The 24,719-nt window shown below is 36.0% G+C and overlaps 2 protein-coding genes across 2 annotated transcripts; both read right to left on the bottom strand.

Moving 5' to 3' along the window:
- Window positions 1-15,994: 15,994 nt before the first annotated feature.
- On the bottom strand, window positions 15,995-17,557 carry LOC131173054 (receptor-like protein 9DC3). Its single transcript, XM_058134705.1, has 2 exons — window positions 17,047-17,557; window positions 15,995-16,362 (listed from the first exon to the last, which is right to left on the bottom strand). Exons 1-2 carry the CDS (start codon window positions 17,555-17,557, stop codon window positions 15,995-15,997), a joined length of 879 nt encoding a protein of 292 aa, XP_057990688.1.
- Window positions 17,558-19,417: 1,860 nt separating this feature from the next.
- Window positions 19,418-22,918, bottom strand: LOC131172571 (receptor-like protein 9DC3). The gene has a single exon (XM_058133675.1). It carries the CDS (start codon window positions 22,878-22,880, stop codon window positions 19,986-19,988), a length of 2,895 nt encoding a protein of 964 aa, XP_057989658.1. The 5' UTR covers window positions 22,881-22,918; the 3' UTR covers window positions 19,418-19,985.
- Between the last annotated feature and the right edge of the window lie 1,801 nt (window positions 22,919-24,719).

Genomic DNA, 24,719 nt, shown 5'->3' with positions numbered 1-24,719 from the left:
GTGCCTCAAACACAAAAAATTTTTGAAAAAACATTTTTTTTTTGTGAAATAAATGGAGCCTCACCCTCTATTATGATCAGATGAAAATAAAAAATGAGAAAAAAAAAGAGTTTATTAATGTTGTGAAAAATCATGCACGCAAATTTAATTTGCTAACCGAATTTCAGCACTATAACTTTTTTTTTAATTTCTTTATCTTCAACATCAATTTTCACAAAGAACAAGCTTTCCAACATCAATTTTTTTCGAAGGAGCTTTCTTTTAGTGCTTGATTTAATTTTAAATTATTTCCCAACAAATGGAATGAAGCCATACAAGATAATAGAGATGTTATACAGAAATTTGACCCAAAAATTGATAATTATCAAGTCATCTGAATTTTATATATTTTGGAATATTAATTAAATTTTAAATTAAATTATGACCCAAAACATAACAGCTAAATTAAATTGAAGTATTAACAGATACAAATGCCACACCAACTCTCAATATAGGTTTCCATCTAAATTTAAATTTTATATAGTAATAATTATCTCGTATTAATGATGCATACATTTTGCATAATCATTTAGGTTTAATTTCATAGCCATTTTATTTGATTATTAGTCACTTTTAGCTAATTTCATTAGTTATTTAGTTAGTTTTTCATAATTGTCAATTTTGAATTAATTTGTAATTTTTACTTTGTTTTGTAGGAAAAATGGTGTTTTTGAAGGACTGAAAAGAAATTTTGCCATTGAGGAGTGACTTCTACAGCCAAAGATGTCAAAAACAAGTTTTAAAGTTGAAATATGCATTGGCCAAATTGCGCATAACTTGCCGCATAAGCTATGCAGATCTGCATAAGGAGAAGAAACACTGTTCCAACACCTGCCGAATTGTGCATAAGGAGAGTGCATAGCTTATGCAGATTCACGTCTCCCTTATGCAATCTCACGGAATTGTGCATAACCTATGCGCCTAGTCATGCAGTTTCGCATAAGTGAACCAGAAACCAGCCGAAAACTGCATAAGGGACTGCATGACTTATGCAGTCCACTTATGCAGTCCCACAAAGATTTCATTAATGAGCTGGCAGAAGATTCCTTCAGAAAATCCCTCCTAAAACACACCATTTTAGGGCTCTATGTCAGAAAATGCTATAAATAGCTCCATTTCCCATTTTAGAAAAGGGGAGGAAAGAAGAGGAACAAAAAGGGAAAGGAGAGGCAGCAGCTGAAGAGTCACAATTACCTCCCACACCATTTCCAACCAGATTTGGAGATTTCTTTCTTTTCTTACATTTTTCCTACCTTTCTAGTGTTTAGTTTCTTGTTTCTTAGCTTAGATTAAAGCTTTATTTCCATATAAACTCAGAATTTCTTGTAAACATTATGGATAGTGAGTAGTTTTATTTTGATTCTGGAGTAAGGGTTGTAATATTTGAGATATTTTGTGGATTTTGATTGGGTAATCCATATTTTGTGGTCTTAATGAGTTTTATTCATTTCTTGTGTGCTTAATGACATGCTTAGTGTAGGATCCCATTAAGTGATGTTCTTAATCCATGGTTGAGGCACCGAAAGGAGAAGGCCTTGTGATAGATAATCAAGGAATTGGACTTAATTAACTTAGATCTAGAAATAGACTAAGGATTAAGAGGATTCACAGATTAATTAAAGAACTTAATGGGTCTTAATTAACTCTAACTCCACGAAAGTAGGATTAGATTGATTAAGGCACTCTTTGTTTCACTCGAAAGGGTATTCAAAGGATTTAAGAATTAATCTCCTTAAAACCCATAAGTTTCACAAGATTGGATAACCAATTTAAAATCCCGAAATAGCTTGAATATGAAATCCCGAACTCTAGAATCGCCTTTTTATTATTGTTAATCTCTAATTGAATTTAATTGCTTGCCATTTCAAATTTTGCCATATTTCAATTTGCTTATTTTAATTTGATGCAAATTTAGTTAAATAGTTACATTGTTGAATAGAATATTGATTTTGCACATTTAGACTTCACACTTCAATACCCATCAATTTATTACTTTAATTTCAAAAATAGTCCAAATTAATTAGAATTTTTATATCAAAAATTCAATCATTAACACAACTTCTCGTGGGAACGATATCTTTTCTATATTACTTGTACGACCCGTGCACTTGCGGTTGGGCCACATCAATTAACCTTTTATCAAACACTCCGCTAAATTCATATTTGGACCTATAGAGGAAAACACAAAGGCCGGCCCAGGACGATGGCACATGCTATGCATTTTAGAAGCTACCTATGTTTTATTTTCAAAGATGACCATGCCATCAAATTCTGTTTAACATTGGTACCAATTTTCAAGTTTAGAGATTTTAATTTTAATAATTTTGATTTGACATTTAATTTTTTTTTCCCATTAGGGGGAATTTTTTTTTAGATGTTTAACGTTTAAAATATTTTGTCACTTTATAGTTTAAAAATTTTTCATTGTTTAAAATAATAATTTTTTTATTGTTAATATTGGATACTATCTAGTATTATTTTGACAAAAACATAAAAAAATTGTGTTCTCATTAAGCCCAAAAATTAGTCCTAATTAGATATTAACAAAAATTTAAGAAGTAGAGTGATTTTTTTTAGTTTGTTCATTTTGATGCAATATACTACAAGGCAAATGTACTAGTTTACCAGGATATATAAGATCTTCGTCAGTCCCAAAGAATTTGCATTTTGATGAGATCCTCTTGAATAACCAAATATTCTCAATAACAAGAGCGCAATAGAATTGCAAATTTTTGCAACAATGATGCAAAACTTAAGTTAACCAATGACCCGATATCTATCAGAGTCAATAATGTTAAACTAGTCAAGGACAGCACAAGTTAACCATGGCGCATCGGACATGCACAAGTGATAAGATTATCAAAGTTTAGAAAACGAAAAATATGACTTCATTTTGTAAAAAATAAAAATCATTTTTCTTAAAAATGACTTATTTTTTTTTCTTTGATTAGTGTGTACCTCAAACATCACAAATTTTCGAGAAAAATATTTTTCATGAAATAATCAGAGCCTCACCCTCTATTATGATCAGATGAAAATAAAAAACGAGAAAAAAAAAGAGTTTATTATTGTTGTGAAAAATCATCCACACAAATTTAATATACTAACCGAATTTCATCACTGTAACTTTTTTTTTAAGTTACTTTATCTTCAACATCATTTTTCACAAAGAACAAGCTTTCCGACCTCATTTTTCAAGAAAGCTGTGACAAGCAAAAGTAATCAAGTGAAACATACATATGAATATCAGAAAAGGCAAAGAATCTTAGCGCAGTTCTCGTTCATCATGATCCATCTGTTATAATGTGACACCCCTTACCCGTCTACAGTGTAGCCGAGCAAGATATACCACGCAGTGTATCGGAACACCCTATTTTAATTCAATCATTTTTTTTCTTCCTAATTTATTTATTTTTTTTTTCATAGTTATGAAGTAAAATTTATGAAATGTAATTCATTTCAGTCATTTATTGAAATCATAAATTTATTTGAGGTTCCACAAATTTTATAGAAAATCCGGCAGAGTACCGGCAAAAAATGGAGAAAACAGTTTTTCGGAACCTGTGAAAAACACTTCCAAAATTTTCAAACTATCCCAAACTCCATTTCATCATCAAAATCTCAATATTTTTCAACAACATTTCCATTTCTCAATCATTCATTTCTCATGGTATGCATATACAAGCAATAAATAAATACTCAATTTTCCATTCATAAACACAATTTTCACTATTTACATTAACATCAAAATACATTACATAAGTCTCAATTTCATATGAGAAAGTAAAAATTAATTACAAAATATCAAAATAAAACCTAGTATCCTACCAATGCACTTATGTCGATGAGGTGACACGGACACTATGCAGAGCTGCAGATGATCTCACCTAGTCTGTGGTCTACTGAGCTCTCTATCGGTTTTTCCAGAACCTACGCGTGGCAAAAGCAACGCGCTAAGCAATAATGCTTAGTGGTGCCAATAATAGAATAAAAAGAAATAACAGAAAATAAATATGTAGTGCATGTTTTGATGTCTTATGCAGACAATTTTTCGATCATTATTGGTAATCTTATATATTTTGTACTTGTTATATTCATAATTTCATTAAATTTATTCACTTTCATTTTTGGTTGCCCAAGTAACCTATACTGGATGATTGGACTGGATAAACGGGTAAACTGGCACTGGGTATCTAGTACCTCGGGCCGTCACACTATCGGTCACATATGCATCTCTCGGTGTGCAACAGAACAGCTAATAAGCTGTAATAACATTAGGCACAAGGCCAAGTATCAACACAATGTCAGAATGGCTAAAAGCCATAAAATCACAAAATGGCATAATGCCATGTGCAGTACCGCTAACTGAACCCTATTGGCATGCCAACCTATCCAAACCAATCTTGCTAGTTGTACTAGAGCATGTTATACTTTTAAATTTTACAATTCTTGAAATTTAAGATTATGGGTTACTATTCATTTCATTAGTCAACTAAAATGTTGACTTTTGCATAGACAATAGGTACATTGGTTCTAATACTCCCAACATACCACATTTTGCATTCTAAAATTGTTGGTATTGGTTGCCAATACCATTTCTAAACTTAGTGTTAGTTATTCAAAATTTTCAGATTTCAAGCCTTATGTTTATTGTTCCATTGGTCATTTATACAGTAGGAATTTGGCAAAGTTGTCTTCATGAAAGTTGTTCTTTATTTTGTCTAGTTATATTTCCTTTTTTGAATCACTCCATTTGGAGTTTTGTAGCTCAAGTTATGGCCTAAACACCGAAACTGGCCGGATTGGACAGAATCCAAAATTATGGGCAAAACTGGTTCTGCCAGATTTGGTAACCTAAGTTTGGTTGGCAATTTGACTAGGTTATGGTCAGAATTTGGATTTGTGTTCTTCATGAAAGTTTTAGGTCTATGTCTCAGCTTTCTGCTGGTAAAATTTTAGGTCAATTGGACTTTCTACACTGAGTTATGACCAAATGAATAGACACTGTTCATTTAGTCATTTTGCCCAGGCAGAATGCAAGTCACCCGGATTAGGGCAATTTTTAGGCCAACTTGGTTTGGTTTTCTGGGCAAGGTTGCTTCACCAAAGTTGTGCCATTATGTGTCTAGTTTCATGTCCAATTGGCCTTGCACTAATTGAAGCTCTAAAACTCTATTTATAGCTGCCCAAACAGGCTGGACTCAGACCTGCAGGTCACCCAAGGCAGCTCACCCAAACTCAAATACCAAGCCACAACTCACTTCATTTCCTCATCAAACATAGCCAAATGGTCACTAATTAACCATTTAAACTTTTATTCACCAACACATAAACAACATCCAAGTTTTGTGCCTCAAACCCTAACTCCAACAACTAAAATTTTCATACACATATAATCCATGGTTCACAACACCAAAATCATATTCAATGGCAGCCATACACAAAATTTTTAGAAGAATTTGGCACTAACCTTGACTTAGGCACTTTCCAAGGCTTCAAAACTTCATTTTCTTCCTTTCTTTTTGTTATCCAAAGCTTGCTCTAGGTGTAAGGATGAGTTTTTGTAAAGGGAGGCTAGGGTTTTGAGGTGGTTTGGAGGGTGATTTCAAGCTCACCTTAAGCTTTCATGGTGGTTGGGGCGGGAAGGGTGACACTTGGTTTTTCTTGAGGAAGAAAGCAGATGGCTTTTGTTTATTTTTACCTCCTTTTACCTCTTTTTATTTGTTTTAAGTGGCTTGGTTAAATGTGATTGGTGGAAAAGGGTTTAATGACATCATATGATGTCAAAATTGGCATATTCTTTCATTTTCTTTTCCTTTCTTCTCTACTCATTTTCAATTTAATTTTTAGCAATATTTATTCACATTTTGTGTCATAATAATTATTTACTTAACTGGACAAGTCGGCCAAAAATCACCTCTGAAGGCAAAATGATCAAAATGCTCTCCGTTTGGCTTAACTGACCAAAATTGTCTGTACTGATTGAAAAATTTTTCCTAAGCATTTTGTTGGCATTATAATGTCATAGAAACCTCAATGACCCTTCTCTGGAGTCTCAAAAATTATTTTATGAATTTTCCCCCCAGGTCTAGGGCTCCTAGTTGCGAGGACCGCAACTTCCCACTGGGTTACCCATCGCTAGGGCACCGGCTCATTCAACTTAGTTATATTTTATTTCTAAAATTTTTCGTAAATTTTTCTTATTAATATTTGAGTTAATTATGGTTCCTCACTTTAGTTTAATATTTTTCTGAATGTTCTAGCTATCCGGACCGACACTGGTCACCGAAACAGTAGAATGTACAGAGTTGCTACAGGGAGGGTGTTACAACTCTTCCCCTCTAATAAAAATTTCGTCTTCGAAATTTACCTGATGCAAACATTTGAGGGAACTGTTGCCTCATCGTCTCTTCACTTTTCCAAGTTGCCTCTTCGGTGTTGTGGTGCCTCCAAAGCACTTTTACCAGTGGAATCTGCTTATTCCTCAACTCTTTCACTTCTCGAGCCAGGATCCGTATGGGTTCTTCTTCATATGTCAAATCCGGTTGTACTTCAATTTCTTCCATGGAGATGACATGTGAAGGATCTGAGCGGTATCTTCTTAGCATAGATACGTGGAACACATTGTGGATCTTGTCCAGCTCTGGTGGTAAAGCTAGCCTGTAGGCCACTGGACCCACACATCAATGACTTCATATGGGCCAATGAACCTAGGGCTTAACTTACCTTTTCTTCCAAACCTCAGTACCTTCTTCCACGGTGACACTTGGAGGAACACTTTGTTTCCAACTGCATATTCTATTTCTTTTCTCTTCAGGTCGGCATAGGATTTTTGTCTATCTGAGGCAACCTTTAGATTGGATTTGATTATCTTTACCTTCTCCTCAGTCTGTTTTACCAGGTCTGGCCCTACTAGTTTATCTTCGCCTAATTCAGTCCAGCACACTGGAGTTCTATATTTCCTCCCATACAGTGCTTCATACGGGGCCATTTGGATGCTAGCTTGGTAGCTATTGTTGTATGCAAATTCTGCCAGTGGAAGGTATCTATCCCAACTTCCCTCAAACTCAATGACACAACTCCTCAGCATATCCTCAAGGACCTGACATATATTTCATGTTATTATTATCATTTCTGTTCAATATTTGTATTAGTTCAATTGGTTTTAATTGTTTACCTAGATTACTCTTTCTGATTGCCCATCCGTCTGAGGATGGAAAGCTGTGCTGAAGTGGAGTTGTGTACCCAAAGATTCATGCAATTTCTTCCAAAATCTCGATGTAAACCTTGGGTATCGATCAGATATGATGGAAAGTAGAATTCCATGCAGTCTAACTATCTCACTGATATACAATTCTGCTAACTTCTCTAGTGAGTAGTCAGTCCTAACTGGCAAAAAGTGTGCTGACTTCATCAATCTATCTACTATCACCCATACTGCAACATGCTTCTTCTGGATGAAAGGTAGACCACTTACAAAATCCATGGTAACCCGATCCCATTTCCATTCAGGTATGCGTATAGGCTGTAGCAAACCCAATGGAACTTGATGTTCTGCCTTGACTTGCTGGCATGTCAAGCATTTAGTTACATAGTCAGCTATATCCTTCTTTATACCAGGCCACCAATACTGAAGCTTCAGATCATGATACATTTTTGTACTTCCTGGGTGCATAGCATAAACACTGGTGTGTGCCTCTTTTAGAATACTGGCTTTCAATTCCCCATCATCTGGTACACATACTCTTCCTTTGTAGTACAGACACCCATTTGTTTCACTTCATAGTCAGTTTCTTTCCCTTCTAGGATTTTGCTCATAATAGCCTTTAGCTTCTCATCTACCTTCTGCCCATCTAAAATCTGTTGTAGCAGGTTTGGCCTCACTTGCAACTCAGCCAAAATAGCTCCATCTCGAGCCAAAGATAGACGGGCATTCAATAATCTCAAAGCTGTGATGGATTTTCTGCTTAAAGCATTAGCAACTACATTTGTCTTCCCAGGATGATAGTCAATCACACAATCATAGTCCTTCAGGAACTCAATCCATCGCCTCTGTCTAAGGTTGAGCTCCTTCTGGGTTAGCAAGTATTTCAGGCTTTTGTGGTCTGTGTAAATATAGCACTTTTCACCATACAAGTAGTGCCTCCATATCTTCAGTGCCAAGATAATTGCTGCAAGTTCTAGATCATAGGTAGGGTAATTCTGTTCATGTGGCCTTATCTACCTGGAAGCATAGGCGACCATCTTCCCCTTTTGCATCAATACACACCCTAACCCATTATGAGAGGCATCACTGTAGACCACAAAGTCCTTTCCCGACACTGGCTGTGTTAACACTGGTGCCTCTGTCAACATAGCCTTTAACTTCTTAAAACTAGCCTGACACTTGTCATTCCAGTCAAATCTGACATTCTTGTGTAACAACTTGGTCATTGGAGCAACTATTAAGGAAAATCCCTTCACAAATCTTCTGTAATACCCAGCTAGTCCCAAGAAACTTCTGACCTCAGTTGTATTTCTAGGAGGCTTCCATTCTATCACTGCTTCTATTTTCTTGGGATCCACCCTAATCCCATTAGCTGACACTATGTGTCCAAGGAATGCAATTTCATTCATCCAGAAGTCACACTTGGACAACTTAGCATACAGCTTCTTTTCTTTTAGGGTTTGCAGAACAATCCTCAAATGCTCATCATGTTCTTCACTGGTCTTGGAATACACCAAAATATCATCAATAAAGACCACTACGAACCGATCTAGGTATGGATGGAAGATACGGTTCATAAGGTCCATGAATGCTGCTGGTGCATTTGTTAGGCCAAAGGGCATCACCAGAAACTCATAATGCCCATACCGAGTCCTGAATGCAGTCTTTGGCACATCTGCATCTTTCACCCTCAACTGATGATACCCTAATATGAGATCAATTTTGGAAAATACTCCTGCTCCCTTCAACTGATCAAACAGATCATTAATTCTAGGTAATGGATACTTATTCTTCACAGTCACTTTATTCAACTGCCAGTAATCAATGCATAACCTCAAAGTCCCATCCTTTTTTTTCACAAACAGCACTGGAGCTCCCCATGGTGACACACTGGGGCGTATGAACCCCTTATCCAGTAACTCTTGTAACTGGATTTTCAGTTCCTTCAATTCTGTGGGTGCCATCCTATAAGGAGCAATAGAGATTAGTGTGGTACCCCGTAGTATTTCAATAGCAAATTCGATTTCCCTTTCTGGTGGCAAGCCAGGCAATTCTTCAGGAAACACATATGGGAAGTCTCTTACTGTGGATATGTCACACAGATCTGGCTTAGCCTGCTTAGTATCTAACACATGTGCTAGGTAGGCTTTACAGCCTTTTTTCATCAGTTTTCTTGCAATTTTGGCTGAGATAACATTGGACAAGAAATCTGTCCTTTTCCCCACAACTGTGATCTCATTACCCTCAGGAGTTTTCAAAGAAATCCTCTTCAGTTTACAATCAACCATTGCCTAATGACATGACAACCAGTCAATTCCCAAAATCACGTCAAACTCATGGAAAGGCAACTCAATCAGGTCTGCCAAGAATTCATACCCCTGAATCCTTAACGGGCAACCTTTGTACACTTTGTTCATCACTACACTGTGGCCCAATGGATTAGTGATCAGAATGTCTTGGTCACTCTCTCCTACTAATATCCCCCTCTCTATGGGTAGGTTGATGCAGACGTATGAATGAGTGGATCCTGGATCCACCAATGCATGCACAGATGTATTATAGAGGAAGAACGTAACCCTGATGACGTTCGGGGCATCTTGCTCCTCCTGAGCTCTCATGGCATAGGCTCTGGCAGGTGGTCTGCCCTCAGGCCTCTCTGCTGGCTCAGATGCAGGCCTCTGTGATGGTCTCACTGCCTCAAATTTGCCAGATTTCCTACCCCTTTGTGGTGCAGAAGCAGGTCTGTCTACTTGTGTTGGAGCAGCTATAGTTGTTCTGCATGGATAGTTCCTCAACTGATGCTCTATCGACCCACACCTTAAGCAGGCACCAGTCACTCTCCAACACTCCCCCTTATGCCACTTCAGGTAATGTGAATATGCAGAAGATGTTGGGGCTGGTCCCCTAAACCCCGTCCCTGGAGAGCTGCCCACTGATGGTGTGGACTGACCTCTCCTAGGGGTAAGCGTGGCACAGGCCTGGGGTGACCACGACCTTGTGGTTGACCTGAACTCTATGCAGGTGGACCTTTGAACTTCTTCCCAGGTGCAGGAAATGAACTAGACTGACCTGGGCCCCTCTTACGCTGTCTCTCTCTTCTGGTCTGCTCACTTATTCTTACTTTTTCAACTTTTATTGCAGCTTCCACTAACTTGGTGAAGTCTGTGATTTCCAAGGCAGTGATCATGATCTTTATATTGTCATTTAATCCCTCTTCAAATCTCTTACATCTTTCGGCTTTATTAGGGACTATCTCCCTTCCGTAGCGGCTCAATCTAACAAATTCTTTTTCATACTCAGCCACTGTCAGCTGTCTCTGCCTCAGGTTAATGAACTCTCTTCTTCTCTCTTCCAGGTATACACTACCCACATATTTCTTCTTAAATTCTGAGAGGAAGAAGTCCCAAGTTATTACTTCTGGCTGTACTTCACTGGACACCGTATCCCACCATTCATATGCATCATCTTGCAATGAGATACAATCTGACTTCTAGATTTTGTTTAGGATTGCAGTGGAATTGTTTTAAAACTCTGCCTGTTCTGTTCAACCAATTTTCGGCTGCAACAGAATCATCTTCTCTCTTGCCAAAGAAGTCCACTGCTCTAAATTTTCTCAATCTTTCCAGGTGTGATTTCTGTTGTGGAAGTGGTGGTGGTGGTGGCATTACCCCAGCCATTTGTCTGAAGAATTCAGCCATTTGCTGGAACACGGCTTGTGGAGGCTGGGCAGGCTCTGCCGAGTGGCGGAGCGACTTCTCCCTACCCCCGCCTCGCCATCGCAGGTGGAGTATGACTCTCCACTTCCTCCTCAACTGCCCTCTGTGATGTAGGGTCCATATCCTATTCAAAATAACAAAGACAAACAGATATGCATTAGTGTCACCTCGACTCTTACAAATGCAATGCATGGTATGGACTCGATCTAGGCCCAGAAATGCCTAAACCGTGCTCTGATACCACTAAATGTGACACCCCTTACCCGTCTACAGTGTAGCTGAGCAAGATATGCCACGCAGTATATCGGAACACCCTATTTTAATTCAATCATTTTTTTTTCTTCCTAATTTATTTATTTATTTTTTCATAGTTATGAAGTAAAATTTATGAAATGTAATTCATTTCAGTCTTTTATTGAAATCATAAATTTATTTGAGGTTCCGCAAATTTTATAGAAAATCCAGCAGAGTACCGGCTAAAAATGGAGAAAACAGTTCTTCGGAACCTATGAAAAACACTTCCAAAATTTTCAATCTATCCCAAACTCCATTTCATCATCAAAATCTCCATATTTTTCAACCACATTTCCATTTCTCAATCATTCATTTCTCATGGTATGCATATACAAGCAATAAATAAATACTCAATTTTCCATTCATAAACACAATTTCCACTATTTACATTAACATCAAAATACATTACATAAGTCTCAATTTCATATGAGAAAGTAAAAGTTAATTACAAAATATCAAAATAAAACCTAGTGTCCTACCAATGCACTTATGTCGATGAGGTGACACGGATACTATGCAGAGCTGCAGATGATCTCACCCAGTCTGTGGTCTACTGAGCTCTCTATCGATCTCTCCAGAACCTACGCATGGCAAAAGCAACGTGCTAAGCAATAATGCTTAGTGGTGCCAATAATAGAATAAAAAGAAATAACATAAAATAAATATGTAGTGCATGTTCTGATGTCTTATGCAGATAATTTTTCGATCATTATTGGTAATCTTATTTATTTTATACTTGTTATATTCATAATTTCATTAAATTTATTCACTTTCATTTTTGGTTGCCCAAGTAACCTATACTGGATGACTGGACTGGATAAACCGGTAAACTGACACTGGGTATCTAGTACCTCGGGCCGTCACACCAACGGTCACATATGCATATCCTGGTGTGCAACAGAACAGCTAATAAGCTGTAATAATATTAGGCATAAGGCCAAGTATCAACACAATGTCAGAATGGCTAAAAGCCATAAAATCACAGAATGGCATAATGCCATGTGCAGTACTGCTAACTGAACCCTATTGGCATGCCAACCTATCCAAACCAATCTTGCTAGGTGTACTAGGGCATGTTATACTTTTAAATTTTACAATTCTTGAAATTTAAGTTTATGTGTTACTATTCATTTCATTAGTCAACTAAAATGTGACTTTTGCATAGACAATAGGTACATTGGTTCTAATACTCCCAACATACCACATTTTGCATTCTAAAATTATTGGTATTAGTTGCCAATACCATTTCTAAACTTAGTGTTAGTTATTCAAAATTTTCAGATTTCAAGCCTTATGTTTACTGTTCCATTGGTCATTTATACAGTAGGAATTTGGCAAAGGTGTCTTCATGAAAGTTGTTCCTTATTTTGTCTAGTTACATTTCCTTTTTTGAATCACTCCATTTGGAGTTTTGTAGCTCAAGTTATGGCCTAAACACCATAACTAGCCGGATTGGACAGAATCCAAAATTCTTGGCAAAACTGATTCTGCCGAATTTGGTAACCTAAGTTTGGTTGGCAATTTGACTAGGTTATGGTCAGAATTTGGATTTGTGTTCTTCATGAAAGTTGTAGGTCTATGTCTCAGCTTTCTGTTGGTAAAATTTCAGGTCAATTGGACCTTTTTACACTGAGTTATGACCAAATAAATAGACACTATTTATTTAGTCATTTTGCCTAGGCAGAATGCAAGTCACCCGGATTAGGGCAATTTTTAGGCCAACTTGGTTTGGTTTTCTGGGCAGGGTTTCTTCACCAAAGTTGTGCCATTATGTGTATAGTTTCATGTCTAATTGGCCTTGCACCAATTAAAGCTCTACAACTCCATTTATAGCTACCCAAACAGGCTGGACTCACTTCCAGACCTGCAGGTCACCCAAGGCAGCTCACCCAAACTCAAATACCACACCACAACTCACTTCATTTCCTCATCAAACACAGCCAAATAGTTACTAATTGACCATTTAAACTTTTATTCACCAACACATGAACAACATCTAAGTTTTGTGCCTCAAACCCTAACTCCAACAACTAAAATTTTCATACACATATAATCCATGGTTCACAACACTAAAATCATGTTCAATGGCAGCCATACACAAAATTTTTAGAAGAATTTGGCACTAACCTTGACTTAGGCACTTTCCAAGGCTTTACAACTTCACTTTCTTCCTTTCTTTTTGCTGTCCAAAGCTTGCTCTAGGTGTAACGATGAGTTTTTGTGAAGGGAGGCTAGGGTTTTGAGGTGGTTTGGAGGGTGATTTCAAGCTCACCTTAAGCTTTCATGGTGGTTGGGGTGGGAAGGGTGACGCCTGGTTTTTCTTGAGGAAGAAAGCAGATGGCTTTTGTTTATTTTTACCCCCTTTTACCTCTTTTTATTTGTTTTAAGTGGCTTGGTTAAATGTGATTGGTGGAAAAGGGTTTAATGACATCATATGATGTCAAAATTGGCATATTCTTTCATTTTCTTTTTCTTTCTTCTCTACTCATTTTCAATTTAATTTTTAGTAATATTTATTCACATTTTGTGTCATAATAATTATTTACTTAACTGGACAAGTCGGCCAAAAATCACCTCTGAAGGCGAAATGACCAAAATGCCCTCTGTTTGGCTTAACTGACTAAAATTGTCTGTACCGATTGAAAAATTTTTCCTAAGCATTTTCTTGGCATTATAATGCCATAGAAATCTCAATGACCCTTCTCTGGAGTCCCAAAAATTATTTTATGAATTTTCCCCCCAGGTCTAGGGCTCCTAGTTGCGAGGACCGTAACTTCCCACTGGGTTACCCATCGCTAGGGCATCGGCTCATTCAACTTAGTTGTATTTTATTTCTAAAATTTTTCCTAAATTTTTCTTATTAATATTTGAGTTAATTATGGTTCCTCACTTTAGTTTAATATTTTTCTGAACGTTCTAGCTGTCCGGACTAACACTAGTCACCGGAACAGTGGAATGTACGAAGTTGCTACAGGGAGGGTGTTACATATAAACTCGATCATAATCATATAGGAACACCTTGTATTAGCAACTTGAGAAATTGAATAAACTAAATCAACTAGATAGGAACACATTGTATTAGCAATTTGAGAAATTGAATAAACTAAATCAACTAGAGCACCTTTTATCATGTGATGCCAAAGGCAAAAATTGCATAACCACCTATAAACCACCTCCCCTTGCCTAGGTGTGAGTTGTGAATTTCATTATCAGCATAGGTAAACCCACAAAGATAAACACCAATTATCTCCCATTATTAAGCAGTGACAAAATTTGAAGTGTGAAAGTGTTTGGGAGATATGAGAGTAGCATGATTAACTAAATTGTTTAATAAGATTCTAAACTCAAAGAAAATGTCTAATGAATAGAGGAGGAGTATTTTAGTACCTATTTTTAAAAATAAGGAAGACATACAGAGTTGCTCAAACTATAGGGAAATTAAACTCATGAGCCATATTATGAAGCTGTGGGAGAGAGTTGTGGAACATCGACTACGTCATGACACTTGTATCTCTCTCAATCAATTTGACTTCATGCTTGGTCGTTCAACTATGAAAGCGATCTTTCTCATTAGAAGCTTGATGGAGAAATATAAAGCTGTGAAAAAAGATCTACATATGGTTTTTATCGATTTGGAGAAGACTTATGATAGTGTTCCAAGAGATGTCTTATGGAGAGTGTTAGAATAAAAAATGGTATCTATTAGATACATACAAGTGTTGAAAGATATGTATAAAGGAGCAACTACTATTGTGCGTACAGTGGGAGGAGACACAAGATATTTCCTATCTCAGTTGGATTACACCAAAGTTCAACTGTAAGCCCTTACCTTTTTACATTAGTTCTAGATGAATTGATGAAACATATACAAAAGAGTATCTCTTGGTGCATGATGTTTACGGATAATATAGTTCTGATATATGATATACAAGAAGGAGTCAATAGAAAGTTAGAGCTTTGGAAAAGTATTCTAGAGTCAAAGGGCTTTAAGTTAAGTAGAACGAAAACAGAATATTTGCATTGCAAGTTCAGTGAAGGCCGAACTGGTGATAGGGAAGGAGTTAGTTTGGATGGAGCGGTTTTGCCCAAAAGTAATCACTTTAAATATCTCAGCTCAATCCTTCAAGTAGATGGGGGATGTGAGGAGGATGTTAGTTATAGGATTAAAGTCGGATGGTTGAAGTGGAGACGTGCCACAAGAGTTTTATGTGATTGCAAGATTCCCAATAAATTAAAAGGAAAATTTTACCGTACAACCATATGACCGACCATGTTATATGACAGTGAGTATTGGGCAATGAAGGAGTCATATGTATCTAAGATAAGAGTTGTAGAGATGAGAATGTTAAGGTGGATGAGTGACCATACTAGACTAGATAAAGTCCATAATGAGAGTATTAGAGAAAAGGTAGGAGTGGTGTTAATTGAGGATAAGTTGAGAGAAAGGAGATTGAGGTGGTTTGGTCATGTAAAGCACAGATATACGGAGGCTCCAGTTAGACAAGTAGAACACATTGGGTTAGAGGATATAAAGAAAAGAAGGGGTAGACCTAAATTGATTTGGAGAAGAGTAGTACAACATGACCTAGAAGCATTACACATTTCTAAGGATTTAACCCAAAATCATCTAGAGTGGAGAAAGAGAATCCATACAGCCGACCGCAATAAATTTTTGGGATAAATGCTTAGTTGAGTTGAGTATTAAGCAGTAACAAAATAGTTAAATCCATTTCATATTTTATCGTAGTTTGTTTCTTGACAAATCAATGGTTGTGAGAAGTGTTTGAATTTTCACCAATTCAATCTTCAATCCTTTGAGTGTCAGACTCGCTGAATAATCATAATTATAATTTGGTGAACCCATGTATTTCATTTTCACATCAACATTCATCATTGCTTTGAAATTATTGAAATACTCTGCAGGTAAAGGCCCACTAAGCATGTTATTGGAGAGGTCAAAAATTTGTAGCTTTGAGAACGAGTAATTGGTAGAGGATCCTTTCACCATACCATGGAGTTCATTGGATTGGAGCACTAGAACTTGCAACTCAGGAAGAGTTTCCAGAAAATGAGGACATGTGCCATCTATACGATTGTTGCCAAGATCTAAGATTTCCAAAATTTTACAATTGGAGATGGACAGTGGGACTCTCTTTCGCAATTGACTGCCATTGAAATTCAAATATCTCAAGCTGCAGCCCACTGAAAATGGTTCAGGAATGGTTCCTTGGAAATTGTTCATGCCCAAATGCAACATCGAAAAGGCGTTGCTAAAATTTCCCAAACATTATGGGATGATGCCATTCAAACAATTGCTTGACAAGCCAAGAATATGGAGAGATTTCAGCTTTCATATTGTAGAAGGGACTTTTCCTACCAATTTATTGGATGAAAGAATGAGAAAACTCAAGTACACAAGTTTGGAAGTTGAACTTGGAATTGGGCCATGCAACTTGTTATTGCCTAAATCAATAACCCAATTGATTATCCTTGAATGGACCAAAATTACCAGTGAGTTGGTTACTGTTGAGGACTATGGTGTACAGTCGAGGTAGGGTAACCAGAGAGGCTGGTATTGTTGCATTTAATAAGTTATTGGATAAATCAAGGTAGTATAGACTTAAAAGCCTGTCTACTTGGAACATGGGGCCAGTAAACAGATTATTTGATAAAGAGAAAAGAGAAAGTTGTGTGAAGTTTGTAAAGTAGGAATTTGACCACTGAGATTGTTATTTTGGAGGTACAAAACATGAAGTTGTTGGAGGTTTTCAAATGAGGAGGGAATCTGACCATTGAAATTGTTATGAAATAGGTCTAATTCCAAGAGTTTCTTAAGATTTTCAAGTGAAGATGGAATTTGACCACTGAAATTATTATGAGAGAGGCGCAACTCAATGAGTTGGGTCAACTTATCAAACAATTCCAAATTTGAACCTTCAAAGTTGCAGGCACTGAGATCCAAAGTTTCCACAGACTTTAAATTACTGATAAAGTCGTGTTCTAAATGTATTTGAATCTTTGTTCTAGAAAGAGACAAGGACTGGAGAGAATTATTCCAATTATGCCTAGGTAAGGAACCATTGAGACCTTCATTTCCCAATAAATCGAGCAACTGGAGGTTTGGTTGTTGAAATACGTTGTCTAGGATTTTTCCTTGCAGACCACAGTACTCGAGTTTGAGAGATGCCAAAGAAGATGACAAATTCATCAAGGAACTAGGTGCAACTAAAGACATGTTTACACCATTCAAGTTGACTTCTCTCAACTTGGATAGATTTTGAACAAGCTTCTCAAAAGTCATTGTTTCTAGCGTTGACTTCTCTCAACTTGGATAGATTTTGAGCAAGCTTCTCAAAAGTCATTGTTTCTAGCGTCAGATGATTATTAGAGAGATCATGCAAAGCCAACTTAGATAAATGACTCATATCTGGGATTTTCCCTTGCAACTTACATGACACGAGTTTGAGAGATGCCAAAGAAGAAGATAAATTCATCAAGGAACTAGGTGCGACCAATGACATGTTTACAAACCTCAAGTCCAACTCCTGTAACTGCGTTATGTTTTGAACAAGCTTTTTAAAAGAAGTGGTTTCTAATATCAAATCATAGTTCCCAAAAAGATCAAGAAATACCAGTTTAGACAGATAAGAAATTTCTAAAGGAATTCGGCCCACGAAATCCGAGAAACATAGGCTAAGATATGTTAAATTTGAAAGATGGCCAAATTGAGATACAATTTGAGAGTTGTTAAAATCATTGAATGAGAGGTCAAGCTTTTGGAGATGACGAAGGGAGAAAAGACTATTGTTAGAATGGATGGTACCATTGAGCAAGCTGGCAGAAAGGTTAAGGCCAATTAAATTACCTGTACGTACGTCACAAATGACCCCATCTCACCAACAGCAATCTGTGCCCCCTTTCCAAGATTTTGTTTTGGTATAAAGGGAATTCCAAATGGAAAAGGTTTTCTTGAACTGGAGTAAGGCGAGACTCTGGTTGTGTTGGCACAACATTGAAGCAGTGGAATTGGAAGAAAAAAAATAGTGAAGAAGAAGCTTGAAAATGCAAGTGAAACAAAAGGAAGCAGAGAAAGTGAGCAAGCCATCGCAGACTCCCCATTTTCGTGGAGAAATTTAGAAGTGGAAGTGGAAAGCTAAATTTGAAAGTTGACATAAGAAAGATGTGTTTGAGTATTGCTATTTATAATCCCATGAATGAATTCGCAAATTATCAGATGTTAGTTTCTAGTCTTTCTTTTCCTTTAAACAATTTCTTGACTCGTCTATTCTAATAAGAATGACTTCACTAATTTATACTGGTTATTATATAGTTTAAGCAATTGATTATTTCATTTCATACAGCCATGTATTGGCTGTTTTGTAATGAAGTCATGTTTTTGAAGAGAAATAATGTTTAATTTAATAAAGTAATTAATTGGTATTATACTATTGCTTAAACCTTTGTAATGCATAAAGAAATGTGTATAGAGTTCGTACTACTTAGAATTCTTTAATCTTCTCCATAACTACAACAAATAAAGAAAACTAAGGGTTTACTACAGTATGGTATTAAAATTAATATATTGATCTTAATTGAGGGAATTGAGAATTAGTAAAATATTAACAAATTACACAAGTAACAAAGTATTCTGGGCTCCAATTGATGAAAAATATGTCTTTTTATAGTGCTGTCCCCTAACCAAAACATGGTCTGGGCTCTCTCAATTTTCAATTGAAGCCTTCAATTTAAACTACACAGGCTGTCAAGAACATGCCAAGCCCAACAAACTCAAGACACTTGCTAATGCTCTGTAGCCTCACTATGTGTAAATCTAAAAAGAAATGTATAAAAATAACCAACAACATATAATTAAGGCCAATGGGAAATGGAACTCATCCCAGACATGAGTGTAATGTTTGAGAATATCACTTCCCGAAGGGTTCGCAAAAACAACCAAATGTGTACAAGCACATGATATAGTTTATTGCATCTGTAAAGACAAGTGGTTGAGGCAAAAATCATGGGATGGTTTCGTTTTGATTCGAACCTATCCACCCAAGAGGTGAAAGAAAGAAAAGATAATTATTAGATAAATGAAATGATAATTAATTTCTAAATTTTCATTTGTGCCATGTTTAATTATTATTTAAATAGAAAAAGATTATTGATAAGCTTCCATTTATTAGTCCAATTTAGAATGGAACTCAGTCCAAACATTACAACATTAAATTATAAATAATTTCCACACCAATTCCCAACGAATATAATTGTGGAAAATCCGCATCTATCACGAAAACAACAGAAAGAAAGAAGTACAACAACAGAAACTTTAATCTATAATTCTGACTCCAGATTTGTCCCTCACTCTAGAGCTGCTATTCTGATCCAGCTATTGCTATGCATAGACTTCCTGCACAATACATCTCAGATTGCATCTCTGCTTGGCTGTAATGTAGCTAACAAAGTAAGAATTTACTACAAAAGAAATAAAAACTGTATAAATTTTATGCCAAATGGATACTTTCTTGCAATCATAATGAGGCAAGCTCATAATTCTTCTTCTTAACGGAAAAATAAGGTCAAGTATAGTGCCAATTAACAATCAATAAGAATGATTGAAAAAAAAAATTGTGTTGGTATATGAAGCAGAGATTATGAAACAAGAAATATTGTAAAATATTACCTGAAAACTTTAATTCCATTTGTAAGTCTCTGTTATGTGAACTATCTTAATTTTTGAACCTTTTCGGCTTTTGATACCCTTCAACCATCCTCACAAACCATGCAGGATTTCTTGTTTTGAACACAACATACCCCATTGCTATACCAAATATTACCCCACATCCATACCCTGCCAACACAACTTTCCACCCAAATCCGATTTTAGACTCAGAATCATCTTCTTTTGATGCTGCTGATTGTTGGCTCTCTCTGCTGTTACATTTTTCTAGCGGAAATCCACATAATCCCAAATTTCCCTCATATGAAGTGTTGTCGAATGTGTTGAATTGATTTCCTTCAGGTATGGGTCCTTCAAGTCGATTGTGTGAAACGCGAAATACCTGTAGAAAAGTCAAATCTACCAATTGCATGGGAATCCTTCCAACAAAAAGATTTGAAGAGAGGTCTAGTGATTCCAAATTGCTCAAATTCCCCAATGATGGTTGAATATTGCCTGTGAGTTGATTGTGAGATAAGTTGAGTTGCTTAAGTGCTTTAAGCTTTCCAATCAACTGTGGGATTTTTCCTGTGAATTTATTACTAGACAAATCAATGGTTGTAAGAAGCGTTTGGATTTTCACCAACTCAATCTCCAATCCTTTGAGTGTCAGACTCACAGAATAATCATAAGAATTATTTGGATCCCGCATGTATTCCATTTTCACATCAGAGTTCACCATTGCTTTGAAATTATTGAAATACTCTGCAGGTAAAGGTCCGCTAAACATGTTACTGGAGAGATCAAAAATTCGTAGCTTTGAGAACGAATAATTGGCAGTGGACCCTTTCACCAAACCATGGAGTTTATTGGATTTTAGAATTAGAATTTGCAGCTTCGAAAGAGTTCCTAGAAAATGAGGGAATGAGTCATCTATATTATTGTTTCCAAGATCTAATATTTCCAAATTTCTACAATTGGAGATGGACAGTGGTATTTTCCTCTGTAATTGATTGCCATTGAAGTTCAAATATCTCAAGCTGCTGCCTACTGAAAATGTTTCAGGGATGGTTCCATGAAACTTGTTCATGCCCAAATGCAACACTGAAAGATTGTTGCTAAAATTTCCCAAACACTGTGGGATGAAGCCGTTCAAACTATTGTTTGACAAGTCAAGAATTTGAAGAGATTTTAGCTTGCAAGCAGCAGAAGAGGCTTCTCCTGTCAAGTTATTGGATGAAAGAATGAGAACAGTCAAGTCCACAAGTTTGAAAATTGAATTTGGAATTGGGCCATGCAACTTGTTATTGCTCAAATCAATATAACTCAATGAATTATCTTGGAATGGACCTAGATGACCGGTGAGTTCATTATTCTTGAGGATTAAAGTTTCCAACTGAGGCAGGCTGAACAGAGAGGGTGGTATTGTTGCATTTAATAAGTTATTGGACAAATCCAGGGCATATAGACATGAAAGTCTGCCTAATTGGACAGGGATGGGGCCTGTAAACCTATTATTTGATAAAAGTAACCAAAAAAGTTGTGTGAAGTTCGTAAAATAATTAGGAATTTCACCACTGAGATTGTTGTTATCAAGGCCCAAGAAACGAAGTTGTTTAAGGTTTTCAAATGAAGAGGGAATCTGACCATTAAAATTGTTATAGGAGAGGTACAATGAGGAGAGTTGCTTAAGGCTTCCAAATGAGGATGAAATTTGACCAGTGAAACTATTATTGGAAAGGTCCAACCCAGTGAGTTGAGTCAACTCACCTAGCAATTCCAAATTTGAAACTCTAAAGTTGCAGCCACTGAGATACAGAGTTCCTAAAGACTTTAAATTTCCGACAAAATCATAGTCTAAATATACTGGAATTTTTGTCCATGAAAGATCCAAGTGCCGGAGCGAGTTTTTCCAATTATGCCGAGGTAAGGAGCCAGTGAGATGTTCATTGCCCGATAAAGCGAGCAATTGGAGGTTTGGTCGTTGAATTATGTTGTCTGGGAATTTCCCTTGCAATTCACAAACCTCGAGAGCAAGTGATGATAAAGAAGAAGAGAGATTCATCAAAGAACTAGGTGCCACCATCGACATGTTTACACCATCTAAATGAAATTCTCTTATCTTGGTAAGATTTCTAACAAGCCTGTCAAAGGTCATTGGTTCTATTTCTATCATCAAACCACCATAGGAATCAAAAAATAACAGATGAAGTGTAACCAATTTGGATAGATGACTGATATCTGGGATTTTTCCGTGCAATTCACAATGCCAAAGTTTGAGAGAAGTCAAAGAAGAAGACAAATTCATCAAGGAACTAGGTGCAACCAAAGACATGTTTACATAACTCAAGTCCAATTCCTGTAACTGGGTTAGGTTTTGAACAAGCTTGTTAAAAATAATGGTTTCTAGTATCAAAAAATCGTTCCAAGAAAGATCAAGAGATACCAAACTTGATAGATAAGAAATTTCTAAAGGAATTTGCCCCACAAAATTAGAAGAGCTAAGATTAAGATACGTTAAATTCAAAAACTGGCCAAACTGAGGTGAAAGGTGAGAATTGTTGAAATCATTGTAGGAGAGGTCGAGGCTTTGGAGATGATGAAGGAAGAAAAGAGGATTGTTAGAATAGATGGTACCAAAGAGCAAGCTATTAGAAAGGTGAAGGCCAATTACATTACCTGTTTCTAAGTCACAGGTGATCCCATCCCACGAGCAGCAATCTGTGCCCTCTTTCCAAGACACTGTCTTGGGATAAGGCTTAGGGTGATAAGGGAAATCCGATTCCCGGGGAGAGGCATCACTTCTAATGGAAAAGGTTTTCTTGAATTGGAGCAAGGCAAGACTTTGGTCATGTTGGCACAACATTGCTGAAGATGAGGAATTGAAAGAAAAAGATAGAGAAGAAGAAGCATGAAAATGCAAGTGAAACAAAAGGAAGCTGAGAAAGTGAGCAAGCCAACCCATTTTCTTTGAAGGAAATTATGAAACGGAAGTGGAGATGAGAAATATGAGCACAAGCATTGCCATTTATAATGTCACAAGGCAATATCGGCGTTTCACAAGAATTTTTAATCCGCAATATGGCATTCCCTGTGTAATTAAAATGAATATCGTGTGGGTTCGTTTATTATTAGGAATTTTAATTTTTATAACTTTGATTTGACAGTTAATTTTTTTATTAGGGGGAATTTAGAAGAATAAGTTTTATCATTAATGTTAGATATTAGTATTATTTTAACCAAATTGATATTAATTAGTAAAATTGTTAAAATATAATATATACGCGAGTTTAAATCATCGCCTGTAGATATCTTTCAGTGTACCATATATTATGAAGAAGAGTTTAAATAAACTAATTATTTTCCTTTTTTTTTTATTTTTATAAAATTGCTATATAAAGAATATCTCAAAATAATATATATGTTATCTTCAGATTAAAATATTTATTTTTTAAAAAATATATTTTTTTTATTAATTTAATTTTAGACTAAAATTTGTTTCCACTCGCCGATTCCAATATCAAAAAAGACTTTCCCTCCGGTAAAACCAAAATTGGGTGGGGTCTAAATAAGATTATATCAAAGAAACAAATTCAAAAGGATCTTCATCAGTACCAAAGGATTTCAGTGCTTCTTCTAGGCATTTTGATGAGATCCTCTTGACTTTTCCTGCATTTCCCCTCAAATTCATTCTTCCACCACAGGGTAAAACTTACGCCAGCATGAATTTACACATTAAAATTCTTTGTTTGGGTAACATAGTTTCTTGCAAGATTTATTGAACTCTTCCTCTTATCCTTAACCACCTGTGTTGGATAAGGAAACCTAGACTTGGGTTTCCACTTGACACTATAAATTGATGGGAGAAACTATGGGAACTTAAATTCATTCTTCCACCATTGGGTAAACTTAAATTTGTAAGTCAGAATTAGCATGCCTACAAAAGAAGTTAAGTTTGATCTTCAATAACCAAATATTCCCAACAACAAGAGCACAATAAAATTGCAAAATTTTGCAACCATGATGTCAAACTCTTTAACTAGTGACCTGATATCTATCGGAGTCAATAATGTTAAACTAGTCAAGGATAGCACAAGTTAACCATGGTGCACTAAACATGCATAAGAGATGAGATTATCAAAGTTTAAAAAACAGAAAATATGACTTTTTTTATAAAAAAAATGAAAGTCAATTTCCTTAAAAATGACTTAATTTTCTCTTTGACTATTGTGTATCTCAAATACCAAAAATATTACTGACAATTATCCAGAAAAATATTTTTGGTGAAATAAATGGAGCCTCACCCTCTATTATGATTAGATGAAAATAAGAAACGAGAAAAAAAGAAGTTTATTAATGTTGTGAAAAATCATCCACACAAATTTAATGCGCTGACTGAATTTCATCACTATAATTTTCTTTTTCTATTTAATTTCTTTATCTTTAACATCATTATTCACAAAGAACAAGGTTTCCAACATAGATAAACCCACAGAGATAAACACCAATTATCTGCCATTATAAGTGTTATTTTTGTGACTTGAATTTTGGATATATTTTCATAGACTCGAATTATGATATGACCTAAAAGTTTCGCGCTATGATTCGATTATGATAAAAAGTGATATCTGTGATGGTAGCGGAGGGCACAAGCCGATACAATATAAATATTGTAATATTCTGCCATTTACGGTAGAGTTATGAGGTATTCGAAAAATACACTGAAGTTAGAGTTTGAGAGTTCTGAGTGATTATATCTTACTCTTTTCATCATAGTGAAACTTTTTCTCTTATTTTGCCCGTG

The sequence above is a fragment of the Hevea brasiliensis genome, chromosome 14 (genome assembly GCF_030052815.1).
Source record: "Hevea brasiliensis isolate MT/VB/25A 57/8 chromosome 14, ASM3005281v1, whole genome shotgun sequence".
In the NCBI taxonomy this organism is placed as follows: Eukaryota; Viridiplantae; Streptophyta; class Magnoliopsida; order Malpighiales; family Euphorbiaceae; genus Hevea; species Hevea brasiliensis.
Note: the sequence above shows the minus strand (reverse complement) of the source record. Positions and strands in the feature narration are given on the sequence as shown.